General features: G+C 41.7%; 1 protein-coding gene across 3 annotated transcripts in view; it reads right to left on the reverse strand.

Annotated features, from left to right (window-relative positions):
• ABHD5 (abhydrolase domain containing 5, lysophosphatidic acid acyltransferase) overlaps positions 1-18031 on the reverse strand; it is a 37932-nt gene extending 19901 nt beyond the window's left edge. Inside the window, exons 1-2 of one of the 3 annotated variants that reach the window (XM_039527451.1) lie at positions 17777-18028; positions 147-232 (exon numbers count right to left, since the gene is read on the reverse strand). In XM_039527451.1, coding sequence (XP_039383385.1) covers positions 147-232; positions 17777-17916 — 226 coding nt within the window. In that variant the 5' untranslated portion in view covers positions 17917-18028. Of the gene's footprint in view, positions 1-146; positions 233-2161; positions 2200-17776 lie in introns of those variants that run through there. The other 2 variants (XM_039527454.1, XM_039527452.1) reach the window with 2 other exon arrangements.
• Between the last annotated feature and the right edge of the window lie 3475 nt (positions 18032-21506).

Consider the following 21506-nt stretch of genomic DNA (forward strand, 5'->3'; position numbering starts at 1 on the left):
GTCAAAGATCTTAAACAAGGGAACACTGAGAATCTATACTACAGTCACGTTTGCTTCATCGCAATGCATTAAAAATAGCAATGCTTGTTTATGATGAAAAATTACATGAGATCTGGGTATACGCCAGATGTGTAAAAAATACTTACACTTCAGTATTTTCTCTTCAGCTTCTTTAAGATGCGGCAGTGATGTGGGGCACCATGCAGGAAGCCAACTAGATAGCCATCCTGACCTACAGTTGCAGTAAACACAAAATAAATAAATTTATAAATAAATTGGAATATGTATAAACAAGCGACCTACATTCTGCATTAGCTGAAGCTTTAATGATCTTCAAGTATTGCCCCAAGTAGAGCACACAAGTACACCAGACCATTATGTACAAGGACCACGAGCATGACATGAGTTTCAGCCTTTACCTTCTCCTGACTTACTGCTTAAGCTTATGACACAAACCAGTAACACAACAGGGAAAGTCTGATGAGTGTGCCTGGTGAAGCTGCAGATACACACAGAGCAGGCGATTATAGCAGAAAGACAGTCAATCAGGATTCAGATTTGATAATTGGCAATGGACACTTCAATAATATTTAGTTACCTTTACAACAGTCACTCTGAATCATGAACTTTCTTTGTAAAAAAGTGATTTGCTTAAACCATCAGAATTTAGGAGTTGTGTTCAATTTCTCAATAAACACGTTTTAAAAACAAATACAATATTATCCTCTCAGGTGCTCAGCTCAATCAGTGAACTGAAGGCACTCCGCATCTTGCAGGAGCAGGCTCTTAAGAATATTTAAAAAAAATGTTAAATAAAAGTAAAACATGCATCCCACATCCCAAGTTTCATATTGTGGAAGTTCTGAACAGCAGCAGAGGCAATGGCATAAGTTTGTAAATTTAGGAAGACTGCACTACATTGCTTTACCTACAATTTTTGTTTGGCAGAGTCTCTTTACACCCACAAGGGTTAGAAACTTCCAAGGTTCCAGTTAATTAACTGATTTTAAAATAAGGTCAAAGTCTGCAGAAAGTGCTGGCACCCTCCTGGGAAAATTCCCAAACTCCCTATGCCAAGTGGACTTTTCAAATTCTACATCTTAAGTCAGCTCATTAGGCATTGGCATCCCAACACACAGGCGCCAACTTTCCAATGTGCTGCGGGGTGCTCAACCCCTGGCACTGCCCCAGGTCCTGCCCCCACTCCATTCCTTCCCCCCAGGCTCCACCCCCGCCCCATTACACCCCCTCGCTTCCCACCCCCACACCGTGAAACAGCTGATCACTGTGGGTGGGAGGCGCTGATCCGTGGGGTCCACTGGCAGGCAAGAGGTGCTGGGGGAGGGGAGTTGATATAGGGGCTGCGGCTCAGCACCCATCATTCTTGGGTGCTCCAGACCCAGAGTACCCATGGAGTCGGTGCCTATGTCCAAACATGTCTGCCATACATTCTCATGTTGATTTTTTTAAATACTAACAGTTGAAGAAGGAACACACAACACAAGACAGCTAAATTAGAATTTCAAATCAAACTAAAGATTACACATTTTCAAAAACCTTCTTCTCTTAAAATCTCTTTTTCATGTCAGGTTTGTTTGTTTTTTTACATCATTTTGCCTCAGTTATGCTCTTCCCCCCTTTACGTTTCCACCTTTTTGTTTGCCCAGCCTCTTGGCATTTGTGAAAGAAAATAAAGCAATTAAATATTTCTTCTACCAATGCTAAAGACTGTAGAACATTGTACCCAAGCATCACCTTAATGCTATATAAGGACCAATCCAATTCCCTTTAAAAGAGTCAATGGAAAGATTCTCATTCTAAGTCACAGGAGTTGCATCTGACCCCAAGGCTCTCTTCCAAATGCCACTGAAGTCAATGGAAGTCTTTACACGGACTTTTAATGGGATCTGGATCAAGCCCCAAGAGACAGAGTATTTGAATACAGTTTGTTTCCAAGCTGATCGACAAGTCTAGCTATCTAAAATTTAGATTTAAAAAAAAAAAAAAAAAAGTAAATTAGGCGTCAGCACAAAGCGATTTGGCCAACTACTGACCATCAACTTGTACCATGAAATTTTCATTAAACTGTTTTAAATTATCAATTGATATAATCAATGTAGTTTTAATTAATTACTGTCTTAAAAACTGATTATAACAATACCTTGGTATCAGCTGGGCCACCATGTTAAGTCAAATGTCTCTTCCAGTGATATACTAAGCTGAAGAATATTACCACATGATCCTGAGATCAGCAGTTTAACACCCAATTGCTCTTCTTTCCACCCTCTCAAACCGATACTGTATAAATGTCTAAGTCATATCTTGATTAAAGAAAAAAAAAAAAACCTCAACATTTCTTTAAGAGGAAAAACATTTTTAGCAATAAGGAAATTTCTCTACTGTTAAAGACAGCTGTAACAAACATGTCAAAATGGTGGCAGTGCAGGTCTGCTGGTCATCCCCAGAATTGTCCAGGTCCACAGTTCCCATGGTTTGGAGAGTCACAGTCACCTCTACAGGAGCCTGCAGCACATGTCCTTCCCCCTTCTCAGCCAACCCAAACTGAGCTGGGCTGCCTCCTTTTATCTGTCCCTTCCACCTGAAGCACGCGCAGCAGGGGTAAAGGGCTGTGGTCTCCTGTCCCAACTGACGGATTTCAGTGTTAGTTCCCTGATTGGTCAGGCCCCGGTGGCCCAGTGCTGGGTTAATACACCCAGCACACTGTTACCTGTATCTTTTCTTTGGGATGGGCAAACTTCATTCTTCTGAAAACAAGTATGTAGTTTCCTCTATCTGTGCTAAATCTGTCATATTTAAATGACTAAAAGTAGCCTTATTTTTTATTGCCTATTTTAATTTCTGATAAATAAATCTGCACCCTACAACAGGTGGATGGATTATTAAAGGAAATTCATTGTTTAGCGTTCTCAGAACTAAGCAAGTATATCTTTGTATTTATCTGAATTAAAGGTTTTTCATATTTTTCATTCCAGATTCTTAGTTTCATGCCTTTAAAAAAAAAAAAAAAAGATTTGTGAAGAGTGAATAAGTCTTTGATATGACAATGAAACTATTGACTAGTACCGGGCCCAGGACTGACCCCTGTGGGACCCCACTATACACACCCTCCCAGTTTGGTTCCAAATCATTGATAACTACTCTTTCAGTATAGTCTTTTAACCAGTTTTCCACCTAATTTATAGTAATTTCATCTACATTTCCCTAGGTTGCTTATGAGACTGTCATTAAGGCTGTAACAAAAACTTTAATAAAATCAAGATATGTCTCTCGATTCCTCCCATCCAGTAGGCCAGAAACCCTGTCAAAGAAAGAAATTAGGTTGGTTTGGCATGATTTTTTACAAATTCATGCTGGCTATTCTTTATAACTCTATTGTCCTCTAGGTGATTACAAACTGATTGTTTAATAGTTTGTTCCAGTATCTTTCCAGATATCAAAAGTTAGGCTGACCAATCTATAATTTCCTTGTTTCCTCCTTTTCAAAGATGGATATTATTATTATTATTATATTGCCCTTCTCTAGTCCTCTGTGACCTTATCCATCCCCCATGAGTTTTCAAAGATAATTGCTAATGGTTCCAACATTGCTTCAACTAATTCCTTAAGTATCCTAGGATGAACTTCATCAGGCCCTGCTCTCTTGAACATATCTTATTAATCTAAATATTCTTTAGCACACTTGATAGTGGTAGCATTGTTTTATTTGGATTCCTAACAAGATCTGGAGGAGCAGTATGTGAACCAGACAGAGTATATCATACTGTTCTAGCCTTCTTCTGGGAATATGTAAGGCCTTACACGTCACATGGTTCCAGAAACAGATACAGCAACCTTTATACGTGTCTTTGTTTATTAGGATTCAGGAGTGGGGCTCTAAATGTATCCTTTCATGAAGTTAGTTTCCACCAGTCACCAATCAAGAGAGGCTAGTACTTCTGAGGTTATAGTGAAGAAGGCATAGTTCTGTGACTGAGAGGACCAGTGAGAAAGGAAAAGACTGTAGAAGACTTATTTGGAAGAGTACCCAGGGAACTATATTTAGGCAGTCCACCTTGGAAGCTAGAACCTGAAAGCACTGCTATGCTGAAATCTGAGACTACAAATACTAGATAAATATAAAACTGTACCTTTGTTACTCTCTGGCCTGAAGGAATGTCTTCCCGAATAGGTCAAATCAAATTGGACTCAAATATACTAATGTCTGAGAAAAAGTTAGGGTTCCTAGCTGGGAAGTAGGCTGCTGTCCTTAGCTTCTCTCCTGAAGACTCAGGAAGACAGACATTTTAGAAAGTAGCGTGATTAAGATGAAATTATGTTAACAATACCATAAATCTGAACAGCCTACCATGCACCTCTTCAGAAACAAAGGACAAAACTGAGCAGCAGCCAGCATACCCTTTTACAGGGTACCTACCATCACAACTCTTGTTCTTGTCTCTACTTCTAGTTTGACTGATCATATCTACTTGTCTAGGATGGCATGAGAGTAATTCACAATGTCTGGAAAGGTTGGCAAGCACAGCTTTAATGGAGAAAATAACTATACTGAGGACAAAACTGAAAAAAAATAGTATTGCATGGATTTATTAATGCGGCTGTGATAAGGTTTACAAATATTAATAAAAATCAACATTTGAGCATAATCTACACTGACATTATAAAATTTTAGAAGAGAAAACCAAGCTAAAAGCATAAAGCAATACACTTGTATGTTTGCATCCTTGTCCAGATTTCAATGACTGTACTAATTTAAATGTTCTGCTTGTTCCATTGGTTTTGTATTTATTGAAAAATTAAAAACAAACCGTGCTATAGACCTAGGCAACACAACAGAACCATTAACTTTTCTAGCAACTGATGTCCCAGATTACAGTATTCTAAACTGTTTACAGCAAACCCGGATTTAGCCACAGAATGACCCCAAAAATGTAAGAAGTGCAATGTACATGTTTTTTATTGCCAGTATTACCACAACTGGGTTAGTGGTGTGGGAAGTATTCATATATATGTAGTTAGCTAATTCAGGAGTTCCTTTCCAGATCACTTGTACGTCTCATATATGGTTGGCTTCAATCAACATGGAGAATTCAGTGCTTTACTGCATATAAGATTATTATACTTATTGCTCTAGACAATCCTAGCGGGGGAAGTCTGTCAAAGAACCAAGAAAAAGCGGTTTATAAGGTAATATGATAAATACCCCTCTCAACCTAGTTATTGTGATTATTCACCACATTTCTAAAGTTGTAGACATTTTGTTTTGTTTCTTTTGAAGGTCAATTTCAAACAAAAACGGCCGTACTGGGTCAGACCAAAGGTCCATCTAGCCCAGTATCCTGTCTACCGACAGTGGCCAATGCCAGGTGCCCCAGAGGGAGTAAACCCAACAGGCAATGATATAGGTGATCTCTCTCCTGCCATCCATCTCCACCCTCTGATGAACAGAGGCTAGGGACACCATTCCTTACCCATCCTAGCTAATAGCCATTAACGGACTTAACCTCCATGAATTTATCTAGTTCTCTTTTAAACGCTGTTATAGTCCTAGCCTTCACAACCTCCTCAGGCAAGGAGTTCCATAACTTGACTGTGCACTGTGTGAAGAATAACTTCCTTTTATTTGTTTTAAACCTGCTGCCCATTAATTTCATTCGGTGGCCCCTAGTTCTTGTATTATGGGAACAAGTAAATAATTTTTCCTTATTTACATTCGCTACATCACTCATGATTTTATATACCTCTATCATATCCCCCCTTAGTCTCCTCTTTTCCAAGCTGAAAAGTCCTAGCCTCTTTAATCTCTCCTCATATGGGACCCATTCCAAACCCCTAATCATTTTAGCTGCCCTTCTCTGAACCTTTTCTAACGCCAGTATATCTTTTTGGAGATGAGGAGAACACATCTGTACGCAGTATTCAAGATGTGGGCGTACCATGGATTTATACAAGGACAATAAGATATTCTCCATCTTATTTTCTATCCCCTTTTTAATGATTCCTAATATCCTGTTTGCTTTTTTGACCGCCGCTGCACACTGCATGGACGTCTTCAGAGAACTATCCACGATGACTCCAAGATCTTTTTCCTGATTAGTTGTAGCTGAATTAGCCCCCATCATATTGTATGTATAGTTCGGGTTATTTATTCCAATGTGCATTACCTTACATTTATCCACATTAAATTTCATTTGCCATTTTGTTGTCCAATCACTTAAAGTTTTGTGAGATCTTTTTGAAGTTCTTCACAGTCTGCTTTTAATGCAGTGTACCAAATATTAAATTGGTTAGTGCTACTTTGTACAAAAATGTACAGACTATAAATGCCAACTGACAATAAAGCCTGCTAAAACTCATCAACCCTTCTCACCCTTAGGGTCAGGTCAGAATACTGACACACAACTCTAACTTTGTGTTTGAAAAGAGTATAAAATGAAATCAATAACCTGACTATTGCACTGAATTTCCTGTGTAAATCCAAATGGTTTTGGTTTTACAACCTAAACAATAACCTTTCCCCTCACCAGACTTCCAACTAGTGCTGGATGTCTATAGATTAGGTGCACTACTGGATTATCAGGAAAAGGGTAGAGAATCTATTGTACTTTGCTGCCTAAGCACCAAGATGAACAGAGGTGGTTGTTTCCAGACCCAATGAATTAATGAGATGGCCTCTGTGGACTTCAGCTGGATTGCACTGGTACAAAACTGAGACACATTAACAGTGGAGCAGATACAGAAGTAAAAACCAGTATCAAAAGGGAATTACAGATGCCTTCCTCCACTGGCTTCTGCAGGCAACGTCTAAATAAACAACCCACTATTTGCCAGCATGAGAATTTAGAATTGTAGGTATTTTGAAATTTAGATATGAAAAATACTACAAGGCTCAATCCAGCAAGGTTCTGAGCACAATGGCTACAATCCAAAAAAACATTTAAGCATTTGACTTAACTGAGACTGCTCATGTGCTTACGTGCTTTACTCGATCAGGGCCAGAGTGCTCATCACTTAGCTGGATCAAGCCCTAAAGAGCAACATAATGATAATTCATTACTGCATAAATAATAACAAACAAAACTGAGAAAAGGAAAAGCAAATGGGAGGGCTGGGCAACCACTATCCTAGAGAAATCAGGTTAAAAAATTACATTAAAAAAATCTTTAAATTAAAACACTATTATATGATTTTGAACTGAAGTGGCAAGCAACTAGCTGAAAAGGGAGTGGATTTCGGTCTGTACAAATGACTACTTTCTAACCTGCATAGAGTCATGAAAACAATGAAGATTAAGCAAGTACAATTTCACAGAGGAATCATCAATAACCATCAAGTGGCTGATATTTAAATATGGATAATTTACAAGTTAAAGATAAATGATGAGGTACACCACTTTTTTGAACTTTGGGGAGGAATGGCCAATAAATTAGTCTCCTCCACTGAATTTACACATGTTCGGTTTTATGCATTTCACTCAGCATCACTGAATTCATGTGCCTTCATGCTATAAAAGCAAAGAAAACTGACTAGAGCAATAAAGCATCCACTTTTCTGTTCCATCGTGCTTTTTCAAATTAAAAAAGGCTCTTAAGGGCAATTCTACTATGAAAAATGACGTAGCATTGTGTAATTCCATGTTTGTGTCTAAACTACTCCACATCAAAATTTATTCCATTTACAAGATGTTTATTCTGTTGACTCTTTAAACTCAACCCAGGATCTGAGACTCAAGCTGTAGGTTTGTTTGTTTTTTGCCTTATGCCTCTCAACCAGTAATAAGAGTTAGCAGTACAAATTCTACTTCAGTTACTAAATTTTGAGTTCCTTTTAAGGTTGTGACCCATAATAGGACAAAGGGAAAGAAACGGTCAAGGATGACACAAGCAGTTAGTATGGAAAAAGAGGGCAGACAGCAACCACAGATTTTAGAGAAAAGTTCTTATTAGCATCTCATTTCCTGCTTTGTCTCAAATAACTAAACTATCAATCTGAAAACTGAACATAGCTTACACGGGTGCTCACGGCAGGATGTTAAGTTTCCATAACAAACTATTTGCCTGCCACCTATTAAAAAGGACACCATCAATTTAAAAAACAACCCCCCCACACACACACACAACAACAAAGCACATTCCTCTGAATATTTTTATCCACTACTATTACTACATACAAAATAAAGTGCTATAATTGAAATGTATTAGAGAGAGTATTTCTCTTTTCAGTTTGTTTACTTTGTGCATTGACAGTATTTTGTATCTTCAAGGTTCACTGTTTGTCCTATTAAAACATTTAGTCCGTTTCCCTTGTCTATATGGATCTTTCACACAGCGTCAGAGGAGAAAATTACTTTTAAAAGGCTGTGAGCACATGATTGTAAAACTACAAGAAATTGGAAAGAAGACATGGACAGGTATAATACCAGAAACTACTTTTAAAAAATAATCAAATTAAATTATTTTAAGTTGCTAACTCCTTGAATAAAATCTGATATCATCTTGCTATTTGATTACATAGTACAGAAAGACCAAATTTGGATACATGCCTTTAAAATACAACAGACTCAAAATGAAGCACAATCCTAAAAAACAGATGTAGTTTTAACAGATGAGAGTTTAATTTCACTAGCATGTCTGGGTTCTGTTTCCTCCTCCTAAACACAAGATTTCGATAAGCCAACAGAGCTAATAGACTAATCAGAACATTGGACCTCAAAACAGGAGACATTTTAAAGCAAAGCAAATTTACATTTTATTTGGGGTAGTATTTCAGGCAAAGCTGAAATCTTGCTGTGAAAGGGAAAAAAGCTTGTGGGGGTGCAGAGGGTTTTCATGTAAGGCCTGGTCTGCACTGGGGGGAATTGATCTAAGTTTCACAACTTCAGTTATGTGAATAACGTAGCTGAAGTCAACATATTTAGATCTACTCACGGCAGTGTCTTCACTGCGGTGAGTCGACAGCTGACGCTCCCCTGTTGATTCCGCCTGCGCCTCTCGCGCCGGTGGAGTACAGGAGTCTACGGGAGCGCGCTTGGGGGTCTAGACTAGACGCAATAAATTGACTCCCGCTGGATCGATCGCTGCCCGCCAATCCGGCGGGTAGTATAGACATACCCTAAGAAAATGCATAAAATAATTACAGAGGACCAAGATGAATGCATGATGAAACCTTCTCCTTTTACAGTTGGAGTGAGGAACCTGTAGGTATAATATAGTTAAATTGTGAGATTCATTTTTACAATGAGTAAGATGAAGAGAGATTTGAAATATAGTACATTTGGATCTAAAATGACTGAATACATTGTCAGATTTGTAAGTTGACCCATTTCATAAGTAACATATTTAATAACTTAATAAAAAAAGTTTGTGTTTGTAATATGTAAGAAACATGCCCTGCATGAAAAATGGTGACAAGGAACTGCAGACAAATTCACAATAGATTGAAAGAGTTGCCAAATTAAACAGGCTAGTCTTCAAAGTTAGACAAGTCAAGAAAATAGCTTTTTTATATGAGGAAAGTAAATGGGTCCACAAGGATCCATTTACACTATACTGTGAATCTTTTCCACTTGGAATTTCATCTAGAAGACTGATTCCAAAAAGGCTGAAGGAAACAAGTCAGCTACTCAGAAACATCACACCTACAGATCTCTAACCTGGGTTGGAATAGAGCAGGGTGTCCCACTGCAAGACCAGGCCTCAGTCTGATGGGGACTGGCTAAAATGATTTTATGAATGTCTTGGGGCAGAATCCATTCCCATGCTTGTAGAGCTTTCCAACACAAGAGGCATAACCTGGTTCTTCCCTCATTGTTTCTGTAAACATGGTAGTTCAACTTTGTATGAATCAAGGCGACCTTTTGGGATATCAGGTCTCTAAAGATGAGGAATGCATTTAAGATCACATGAGTCCAGATGCTTTATGAGTAGTAGTTATTTCTGAAGAGACCAAGCTGTTTGGGTGAAGAGTTTCTCCATGTGGACTGGAAGTTAGATGTAGTGACCACAGATGCAATTTGGATGAGAGATTCCAACGACAGGAGATATGCTCCAGAAGTGGCACGTGAATGTTGATAGAATGGAATACAGCTCATGTTCTACCCCACTATCACTACCCTCAGAGACTACAAATCTTGAAGAATGTGAGGCCTTGGAGAACACACTAGAAAGCTCAAAACACAAAATGAGAACCCTGGTGGATGGTATCCTTTGCAAATACCAGTTTGGCATTTTCCACAAGATCCAACAGTTTTATGGAGCTGCTTCATGGTTAACTCTGAAGCCAATTTTTTCCCCTTCCAATTGGATTATCACCCTATTTATAAAGCTGTTTAGAAGAATTTCAAGCCAAAACATTCTGTGATTACTTTAGTGTTACTGAATTATCCAACTGTTTTGCAACATTTAAAGTACTGCATAATATTTTGAAAACTACTGCACAATATTTCCAGGAAGTGTCCTGTACATACCTCATGATTTCAACAAGAGGCTCTTGGTAGCTTATTACAGAATATTGCTACATTAGGTCAGAGGTAAAAACGCCTTCCTTGTATATTTATTGTATCTTGAACTTTGTATTTAGAACAGTCAGCACCTACTTTATCAATGTTAAATTATTTAGAAACATTGCATTTTGCCACTTGAAGTTTCCTGTACATATAAACAGCATGTTACATTGGCCCCTGACTTCCCAGATACTAAGAAGAGATTGTAAACAAGATAAGTCATACACAATGAATCTCTTCTGATTAGTATAGTGATATTCTAGTACACCATGACAGTAGGAATAGTTGGAACAAGCTGCAAATTCAGGCAGGAGAGAAGATCAACATTATACTGGTATTCAATTTTGGTGCAGCTCCCCTACCTGAAATGGAGCAGCAGATGGGTACTAGCTCACTCCTCCTACCATGTTCCTAGCCCTCTTCTCTTCTGTCTCCCAGCAATTCCTCACATCCTTTTCTGCCCCTTGTGTATTTTTTGTTTTCTAATTTTTGTTTAATTTTGATGCCACCTTTTGCCACTTTCCCCCTCCCTCCATTCCAGGGTGTGTGAGAGAGCATTCACTGATGCACATGGGGTCAAGCATTATGTGCTCTTGCAGCTGAGATGAGTACAAGCGCAAAGTTTAAATGATCAGACTGCTGCCTGAGCCTGCATCCCAGTACACTCAGGCTGCTTACACAACTGGCCGTCCAGTACTACAGGCTGCCATAAGAGAACAGGAGATCACTAAGCACATTTGCAGTCATGAGAGAGGCATATCTGTAGGGCCTTACCAAATTCAGGGTCCATTTTGGTAAATTTCATGGTCATAGGATTAAAAAATCATAAATTTCATGATTTCAGCTATTGTAAATGTGAAAATTCACGGTGTTGTAATTGTAGGGGTCCTGACCCAAAAATGAGCTGGGGGGGTGGGGTGTCGCAAGGTTATTGTTGGGAGGGGTTGTGGTACTGCTACCCTTACTTCTGCTCTGCTAATGGCGGCGGCGCTGCCTTCAGCACTGGGCAGCTGGAACGTGGTGGCTGCTAGCCAGGAGCCCAGCTCTGAAGACAGAGCCACCCGCCAGTAGCAGGGCAGAAGTAAGGGTGGCATGGTGTGGTATTGCCACCCTTACTTCTGCGCTGGCAGGGCACTGCCTTCAGAGCTGGGCACCCGGCTAACAGCTGCTGCCATGCAGCCGCCCAGCTCTGAAGGCAGTGCAAAAGTAAGGGTGGTAATATTGCAACCCCCCCCTCAATAACCTTGCGACCCCCTACAACTCCCTTTTGGGTCAGGACCCCCAATTTGAGAAATGCTGGTCTACTCCATGAAATCTGTACAGTGTAGGGTAAAAGTACACAAAAGACCAGATTTCACGGTCCATGACAAGTTTTTCATGGCTGTGAATTTGGGAGGGCCCTATATATCTGGGATCATTCAGCTTTTCCTGACCACCCCCACTCTCCTTTGCCTGTGCTCCAAATCCCCAGACAAGCTTGGTATCCCTTTTCTCCCCACCCCCATAGCTTGTGAAACACTGCCCTATTGCCTCACATTTCATCTAAAAGACATGTCAAAGTACTACAAAGACATGGAGGATAATTAACGCTAACAGGTTAGGAAACCAGTCCTTTCCTGCTCTGATTTTATCAACTCTGGAGGAGCAGAAACATACAAAGTTCAAGATCAGATGCTTCCCCTTTAAAAAAAATACACCTTTACCTCGATATAACACAACCTGATATAACATGAATTCGGATATAACACGGTAAAGCAGCGCTCCGGGGGGGGTGCTGCGCACTGTGGTGGATCAAAGCAAGGTCGATATAACGTGGTTTCACCTATAACGCAGTAAGATTTTTTGGCTCCTGAGGACAGTGTTATATTGGGATAGAGGTGTAATTTACAAAGCAGTCACAGCACCAGCAGTAAAGAAATAAAGACTGTGTGTTTTTTGCCCATCTTGTCTAATAAAACATTATTTTACACTTGTATTTCAACACTGAAATCCAAACAAATCTAACTGAGAACATTAACGAAAAAGTTATACTAGCAAGTAAGAGAAAGTACTTATTATACAGGACTGAACTATATCCTTCCCTCACTTCTGTAGCCTCACGCTATCCAGATTTTCTTATCACTAACCACCACGGGTTCCTGCTTCTACTCCCCCCACACTGTCAGTCACTCAGGACTTTGTCTTTAAATCCCTCCTCTTTTCCCTTTAACTTTAGCCCACTGTGACCTCATCCCCTTACACAGCTTCAGTGACTCACAAATCTACCTCTCTTCCCCTGACTTCTCTCCTGTTATCAAAATCTCTCATCTGGAGCTCCCACTTCCTGCTCAACCTCAACAAGGCAAAAACTGAGCTATCCATCCACCTTTCCTTCCTCTCTTCTCCCTTGCTGTCAATACCAATGACACCCCAAAAAGCTATGCTAAAGCTGTGCTAAAGGAATGTCAAATTTGCAAAGTCAAGCGCTCAAAAGTTAAGAATGCCAGAAAATAAGGTTGCAAATGTAACCATAGGGAATAATCAGGAGAGACTACAGATTTTTTTTTTTAAATGGGAAGGTTCTTCATTTGTGTTTTCAGTTTTCCACCCTTTAGTTCCCCCACCAAAGGCCCTGTATTGTGGTGACCCTCTTGGGCTCACAGTGCCTAGATGCTGTTCCTCCCAGTGCAACAGGGAGTTGGACCAGTCTGCAAGAGTGAATATACTGCATCACAAAAAAGACCTAAGGCACAATTCCTCCTAGTGCAGCTCCTCGCTGCATAAATGGCCCTACTGAGCACAGAATGAATTGTGAATGTAGTACTAGTGAAAGGTTTGTGCTAGGCCGATAGCCCTGTGGACAGAAGTCTTCATTTTATCTACAGAATGGGTGGCAGTAGCAGACTTCCCAACACTACCTCCCAGATATCTATTACCCCTGTTATTCAAGATTTTAAACATGATTCAAGAGTTAACAGATGACTATCATCTTCCTCTCCCCACCTGGACACTTTATTGAGAAGGGAGAGACTAAAGCCCAGATGACTGACTGGCCAAGCAAGTTGGTGGAGGATTTCTGTCACAACTCAGCAGGGACTCAGCCAACTAGTCATGGAGAACAGGATCCTCCACCTGACGTAATGGGTAGGACTTTAAAAGTATGCAATCCCTGTAATCTCCCCCTGACTTTATACCTCTGTGTACACACGTACCATGCTGGCACGGAGTATTGAGTGTGGTATGTTTGATTATTAAAGACATACTTGACTTGGATTTTTTTTTAATTGACATATTTTTGAAAGTATGTGAATATTTTCTTTTTACCACTGCACTCACTAGAGAATTACTGAAGGCAAGGGGAAGAAGGGCAGTCTACTCTTGATGCCTCCTGAGGGTTGCCCTTCCGTCCACTAAGCCCATGATTGGGCTTGAGAAGGGAAGGAGGAGAAAACCTCTAGCCCAGCAGTGTCTACCGTGCAGTACTTGAGGGAGACTTAAGAATAGAATATTTGATTACAAATTCAAAGTGTAACATGCCCTGCAGTTTTTAAATTGGGTATTCAAATTAAACTCATCCCTACAAGGAGGAGGTATTAAGTACTGCCTTCCACTGCTTCACCTACAGCTGAAGGAGGAGCTGTGATCTGAGCCCAGAATGCTCTTAGCAGCTACTGTCTCTTTCCTCCTATAACTGTTGAGCAATTCAACTGCTCTGTTGACTGCTTCTCTGCAAGCCTGAAGGACAGCAGGATAGAAGAAGTCTGATTGGCTCTGCCTGAGCCTAGAGTAGGAATGGCCAACCTGTGACTCCAGAGCCACATACGGCTCTTCAGAAGTTAATATGTGGCTCCTTGTATAGGCTCCTTCTCAGGCTCAGGTTGGCCACCCCTGGCCTAGAGGAACATCTAAGCAAGGACAGCTCAGTTTCCCTCTACCACACAGCCATTAAAGGCAGCTCAGGAAAGGAGAAAGAGAGAAACCAAGAATCAACTACTCCTTATGGATCCCTGGTCTCTGCCTCAATCCCTGCATAGGCTAAAGCAGCCTAGGAAGTCCCCCCAAAAAAGGAGAATCTCTAGCACTGGCTTAAGTGGTACAAGGAGAGCAGTACAGAGAGAATCCATCTCCAGTACTGACTGCAGCAAATAATCTGTTCACCCCTCAGACTGAGAAGGCTGGATATCACTGTTCTAGTGCCTATTGTCGTTAATCATTCCTCCCAGGGAAGTTTCTAGATGAGAGGCCTCCATCTGCACGGATGCGGAATACACTATCACGATCAACTCTTCTCCTCTCTCAGCTGCAGGGAAGGGGTGAGGACACAGCCTCCTAACAGTGTCTCCATTGTGGCTCCACCCAGAAGAGAGCAGAGAAAAGACACCTTCCCAGTGAAAGCCGCAGTGCTCCCCTTCCGAAATCTATGCAGGGGAAGGGAAAATTCATAAAAACACGTTTCTAGAGTGGCTGAAATAAAACTTATTTGTGAGTTTTGAGGACAATACATGAAAGTGATGCAAGTGCATGAGACCAGAGAGTGAAAGCTATGATCGACATAGAAAGGCAATTGCCTATACACAAACTCCTATCAATGTAAAAGGCCAAACTGGAAAAGAGGTGGGAAATTTCCTTTAGTCTGTGTGTAACAGCACACTGGGCATGAGGGTAAAAGTGTACCTCCCAGTGCACCTGTTTTTGCCCTTGTTCCCTTTAGAACTGGAAGCCTCTGCTAGTCCTATGACTTACAAGAAGCTACATAAAAGTCTTTTAGACTTTTAGGGAGGGGAGCAGACAGGAGAGACCTTGGGTCATGGAGGAACATATAGAGCTCTTTACTATCAGGTAGAAGGCTTGAGAGGAAGACATTTTAAGGGAGAGAGGGAGGGAGCGAGCCTCAGCTGATGGTGACTGACAAGGGAGACAAGGGCTAAGACAAGACCCTGCAGGGCAGTGAAACTGTTTTGAGTTGATTTGTTTTGAATCTTCATTTCTAAGTTAAAGAAAAACTGAGCAAAGGAACTGTAACTGTGCAGATATTTGGAGTATGATTTCATTACCCTACCTGCTTATGCTTTGTTTTAAATTTTAAGGTGTGAGTGAGCCAAACACTCAGACAAATCTGCAGTTGACAGTGTCTCTTTAAAGAGCAAGTCAATTATTATGAATGTTATGCAGTATAGTACCCTGAGTGTCTTACTGGAAATGCTTCATGAGTTCAGACCTACTGAATTCATCAATGCAGATTTTAGAACTACATTCACTCTGAGACTGTAAAAAGTCTATCATCTCCAACAACATGCCTCACGAGTGAAAACCCAAACTCAGAAAAGTATCAAAGGATAATGGAAAAACAGTTATGAATATTGAAGTTGCAATGTTTCCTACAAAATAGTTCTATATATTATTCCAAGGCACTCTTAGTTTTAACTAGTTGCTGCAAGCCATTCCATCTAATTTCACCAAAAAAAACCACCCAAAGTTATTTTAGAGAAAGTTACCACTTATCTTCAAGACAAAACAGTTTTCAATCCTTGAAACTTTCCCCCACATTTATGCAAACTGAGCAGTACTTAGTGATTTTATATGGAACGCTGACAAACTTTCTAGACACTTTGTTCCACATTGACGATCCAAATATATTTAGTTTTATCTTCAGATTAGACTATGGATTACAGCTGTATGATTTAGCATGTTTTGATTAATATATTTTGTAGTGATTTTACTATGCTATTATCACTACACTCCCACAGAATGCTCATGTAGCCAGATTTCAACTAGTTGAACTTGTTGTGTAACTAGGTGAATTACTATCTGATGTATTTGTTTTTAAAAAGATTAAACTTTAGATTTTTCCTTTATATACACTTAATATGTCACCTGTCATTTAGAACTGCATCCAATCTGCTATTTTAATAGCATGTAGGTATTTCTCTACCAAGCCAATTTTAAATCTGAAAGTAATTAGTGTATTTCACTAGTTTATACAACTTAAATTTTCTCTAGCTCTAATCAGGCTCGTTCACCTTGAAAGGATGACCAAGCTTTAAGACTGGCCAATATTAAGAATGCAGTAATGCAAATACTCTGTGCTAACTGTTCAAAGCACTAGCATTTCACCACTGTCCATGCACTTTTTGATATACAAAAAGGAGACTTAAGCTTTCGTTTTCAAAAGTGACTAGTGATTTTGGGTGGCCAATCTGAAAGGCCTTAAAAGGGCTTGATTTTCAGAGGGTGGATGCTGAACACTTTCTGAAAATCACACCCCTTTAAAAGATGTCATGTTGGGCACCCATAATCAATAATCTCTTATGAAAACGTAGACCATTTTTCTCCTACCCTAAGGACTTTATATTAAGAACACAATCCTGAAATGTGCTGTGTGATGACAAAAGTTGAGGGCATTCAGCACTACCAAAGAAGCACTTAACACGCCAAAGGATCAAGTTAAGCAACTAATGCAGTTTAGAGCCAATGCACTGAACAAGTTTGAGAAGATGAAGCACAGATATTTTAAGACTGACTTAGTAAATCATCAACTGGAGGCTTTATAGATTGTGTATTTTAAGAAGAATGTTATAGGGTGTTATAGCTGTGTTAGTCCCAGGGCATCAGGGAGACCGGGTGGGTGAGACAATATCTTTTATTCACTCGAAACCTCTCCAACAGAAGTTAGTCCAATAAAAGATTACCTTACCCACCTTGTCTCTCTCTAAAGGAGAGGGAGGTTTGTTTGGCACACAAACTACAATGGAGGGGAAGATAGTTTCAAACACAAGGTGCAGCATTGTAAAAAGTGTGAAGACAACGACTAAGTCATTCTGAAGGGCTGCCTGGGAAGAGAAGGAAAAGTAGCAGAACTATGGGTCAGGCCAATTTGCACAGTGGTTTAAAGAAAGGGGATGTGTTCCAAGTTGATGCTGAAGGGAAGCGGAAGTCAGCGGAGAGATGGAGCGACAGGCACGCCAGAGACAGAAGAGGAAAATGATTGTTTAGCAACAGCCGATTGTATAGGCGGGAGGAGACGAGAGATGTGAGCAGACCGGGAGGGAGGAAGTTGCTGAAGCAACTAAGACATCAGTGGTTTTGCAGTACGAACATGGAGGAAGTGACACACAAAAAACCCGACAGCAGCTGGGATGCGAGGGTCCGCTCTAGGGCGGTCCGGGTAGGGGGGGGAAGGTGTATGCGGGTTGGCAGGTGTACATAGGCCGGGGGGGGGGGTCCCCCAACTGCTGCCCCTGCCTGTGGCACCGTCTCCCCGCCCGCCCGCGCGCTCACCCTTCGCTCGAGGCCTCCAGGTGCCCATCCTCGGCCATGGCGGGGGCTCGGCGGCCGCGAGCTGGTGCCGGGGAGGCGGCAGCGAGTGACAGCGCGAGGGCGACGCGACCAGCCATCACGGGACCCGCCCGCCGCGTCATCCCGGCCGGGCCGTCCCACCACAGAGCGCGCGGCTAGAGCGTCCCGGGGACCCGCCCCTCCCTGGGCGGGCCAGGGCGATGGGCTGCGCGCGGCTGAGCTGGAGCTCGCGCAGTGTGGGCGGAGGGCCCCGCGAGCGCCCTTTAGCGCTCGTTTGTTTCCCGGGGAGCTTTTCCTGGGGGCCGGAAGGGGCAGGTTCACAGACGGGAGGGTAGCGAGTAGAAGGGAGGGTTCTATGTGTTCTTGTTCTTTGTGTTATGCACGATCAGGGCCCTCAGCAATGCTTTCTTCCCTGCCTTAGGCCAGAGCCAGCTCGTTGGATTCGCCACTGTAGTGCACAGGGCACGTTTGAGAACGAGAGTCCTAGAGGTTGGGGTTTTGTTTTATTTTTTAAACGTCACATCAAAATGGTCTGATGAAAATGTTCAGGACCGAAGAAGAAAGGCGCCTTTTGTGTGATGCTGTCAACAATCCTATTAATGCTGTATCAGAAATAGAGTCCTCAGATGTCCTGAGTTGCTTGGGGGACACCAGCACACTAAACATATCCTAAAAGGAACATAAGACTGCTGGCCATACTGGATCAGACCATTGTTCCCTCTAATCTAGTATCCAGTCTTCTGACCATGGCTAGGGCCAGATGCTTGAGAGGGAATGAACACAAGTGAATTCAAGTGATCCATCCCTTGTCATCCAATCCTAGTTTCTGGCAGTCAGAGGTATAGTGGCTCTCAACCTTTGCAGACTACACCCCCTTTCAGGAGTCTGATTTGTGTACCCCAAGTTTCACCTCACTTAAACTACTTGCTTACAAAATCAGATATAAAATACAGATATCATAGCACTCTACTACTGAAAAATTGATTTCTTTCTCATTTTTACCATTTAATTATAAAATAAAATCAATTAGAATATAAATATTATACTTACATTTCAGTGTATGATAGAGCAATATAAACAAGTAATTATATGAAATTTTAGTTTGTACTGACTTTGCTAGTGCTTTTTAGGTAGCCTATTTTAAAACTAGGCAGACAAGTTGATGTACCCCCAGAAGACCTCCGCATACCTCCCAGGGTACGTGTACCCTGGGTTGAGAACCACTGCTTTAGCAATAACTGGTTCTACACTAGCAGATTAATTTTTGATAATCTAACAGCCTCTAATATGACAACAGCCAAAGGAAACCTCATTGAGGAGTACTAAAGGAGTACTACTAAATCTTGATCCTTCTATCAACCCTGTGGATGTTATAGCATTTTCTGGTTTCATTTTGTTAAGAACCACCATCCCTATTCTTCTGCTTCCATTTGGGACCATTAGAAGAAAATGGATGAGGATTAGTGCCCCATTAAATCAGGGAGAAAATGTCTAAAAAGATATTCAGGAAAAAGTATTTAAAAGTATTGGTTGCACAAAATACTGTGGCCATAGTTATGCATACATACATACTACACAATGTGTGTGTATAAATATGACACACTCACATGCACCATAGATGTGCAAATATAAATATGCATATTTATTTAGATTTAAATAATAAGATGTCTATTACAAGGCTCTAGACAGCCTTACATAACTGATTAGTACTACAGCAACCCTCCAGCAGCCAGGGGCGGCTCTAGGCACCAGCAAAACAAGCTGGTGCCTAGGGCGGCCAAATCTAGGGGGCGGCAGGCTGCGCCGGCGGACCTGCCGCAGTCATGCCTGCGGGAGGTCCACCGGAGCCCCGGGACGACCGGACCTGCCGCAGGCATGACTGCGGAGGGAGCGCTCGTCCCGCGGCTCGGCTGGACCTCCCGCAGGCATGACTGCAGCAGCTCAAGCGGAGCCGCGGGATCCGCAAACCGTCCGCAGCCGCGGGGGGTCCAGCCGGGCCACGCGGGACCAGCGGACCCTCTGCAGTCATGCCCGCGGGAGGTCCGCTGCTCCCGCGGCTCTGGGGCGCCTCCCGCGCATGACTGCTTGGGGCGGCCAAAACTGTAGAGCCGCCCCTGCCAGCAGCATTAAAATAATTTAAACTGGAATTATGCTAACCAAGCACCTACAGGAATACTCCCTTCCACCACCTTCATCTCTCTGGGAAACATACTCTCAGCCTTCTCCAAAAACCCTACCAAACAGATGTCTTTTGCAACATGCCTAGATGATCTCCAGAAATCTGGGCTATTTTTGACCAAACTGGGGGACCAAGAGCCCTGTGCAGAAAATGGAGCAGGCTACATGGAACAAAGGGTTAAAAACTGACCTGGTGCCTATAAACCAGCCAACAGTTTCTAGTACTTAGAAGGTGAGTAGGAAGTGAGCAGGTAGAAGGATGGGAACATACAGGACCCAGGAATTGTGGGATGGCATCGGAGGTCTAGCTAGGACAATCTAAACAAAGGTCAGTTACACATACTTAAATTGCATCTTTATTGCAAAGAGGGCAGGTAGGAACATGCCTTAAAGTGAACATACTTTAACCCATACTTCCAGTCATGCATGCAACCACAGAATTGAGGCTTATATAAGCATCTGTTTAAGGGTTTTGTGCATAGGTGGTAGCGGTTTGGGGTTAAAAAAACACACACAAAAGCACAAAGTAAGCCTGCAGTGTAGACGTACCCACAGAAAACACCTTTTAAGCACCAACCTCTATTATAATGAGTGGGATCCAGCTCAAATACATCTGTTTACCACAGCTGTGGTGGCATAGCACAAGAGTTAGGGAATCTCTCAGGAGGATGGGTCATGAGCCATTTAGGGATTTATAGGTCAGAGCACACACCCTTAAGTTCTTACCCAGATCAGTAAGAAAGCTGCTGCTTTTTGCACCAGCTTGTTTCCAAATGGTTTTCAGATGTAGCCACATGTAGAGCATGTTGCAGCACTAGCAGCAGTCTAATTTTGAGACAACAAAGGCATGGGTAACACGGTGAAAAAGTCTATATCTAAAAGGAAGGGTTATAGCATCCTAGCTAGACACAGATGGTAAAAAGCACCAACAGGGGGTCTAGAATTACCATTAAACAGTGGCGGATGTACCCCATCACTATGCGCGCACACACACACACACACACACACATATAATATTTTCACTTGGCTATTATTTATGTTAATCAAATAAAGAGGCAAAAGCTTATAGATCAGGAAATATCAGTGAAAAGCTATTAGAGCCCCTTGCATACACACAGCCCAAAGCTGATTCCTGGGGAGGCAGCAGCACCAGACTGAGGTATTAATTCCCTCACAAGAAAAAGCATTCTCCAGCATGTTTACTAGAGGCCAGGAGAGGCAATAGCAACTTGGCAGCTTAGAATTAGATTTTTGGGCTAGTTTTGTTTTTTAAAGTAAACCCTGACGATTATTACATGTGTAATTAGAACAGTATTGAACTCTGACCATAATAATGATTAACTAGCATTTATATTGTGCTTTGCATTTTCAAAGTGCCACACAAGCATTAATTTATCCAACATATGTACACTAAATTTCACCTCCCTCATGTGGAGGTGAGTAATTAGGGGGAGGGAGAGGCTTATATTAGGCATTACACACCCATAAAAGCAGAGGTGTAGCGAGCGCCCTCCGTACCCTCTGACCGGAGGGG

Source organism: Mauremys reevesii, linkage group 2, assembly GCF_016161935.1.
Source record: "Mauremys reevesii isolate NIE-2019 linkage group 2, ASM1616193v1, whole genome shotgun sequence".
Lineage (NCBI taxonomy): Eukaryota > Metazoa > Chordata > Testudines > Geoemydidae > Mauremys > Mauremys reevesii.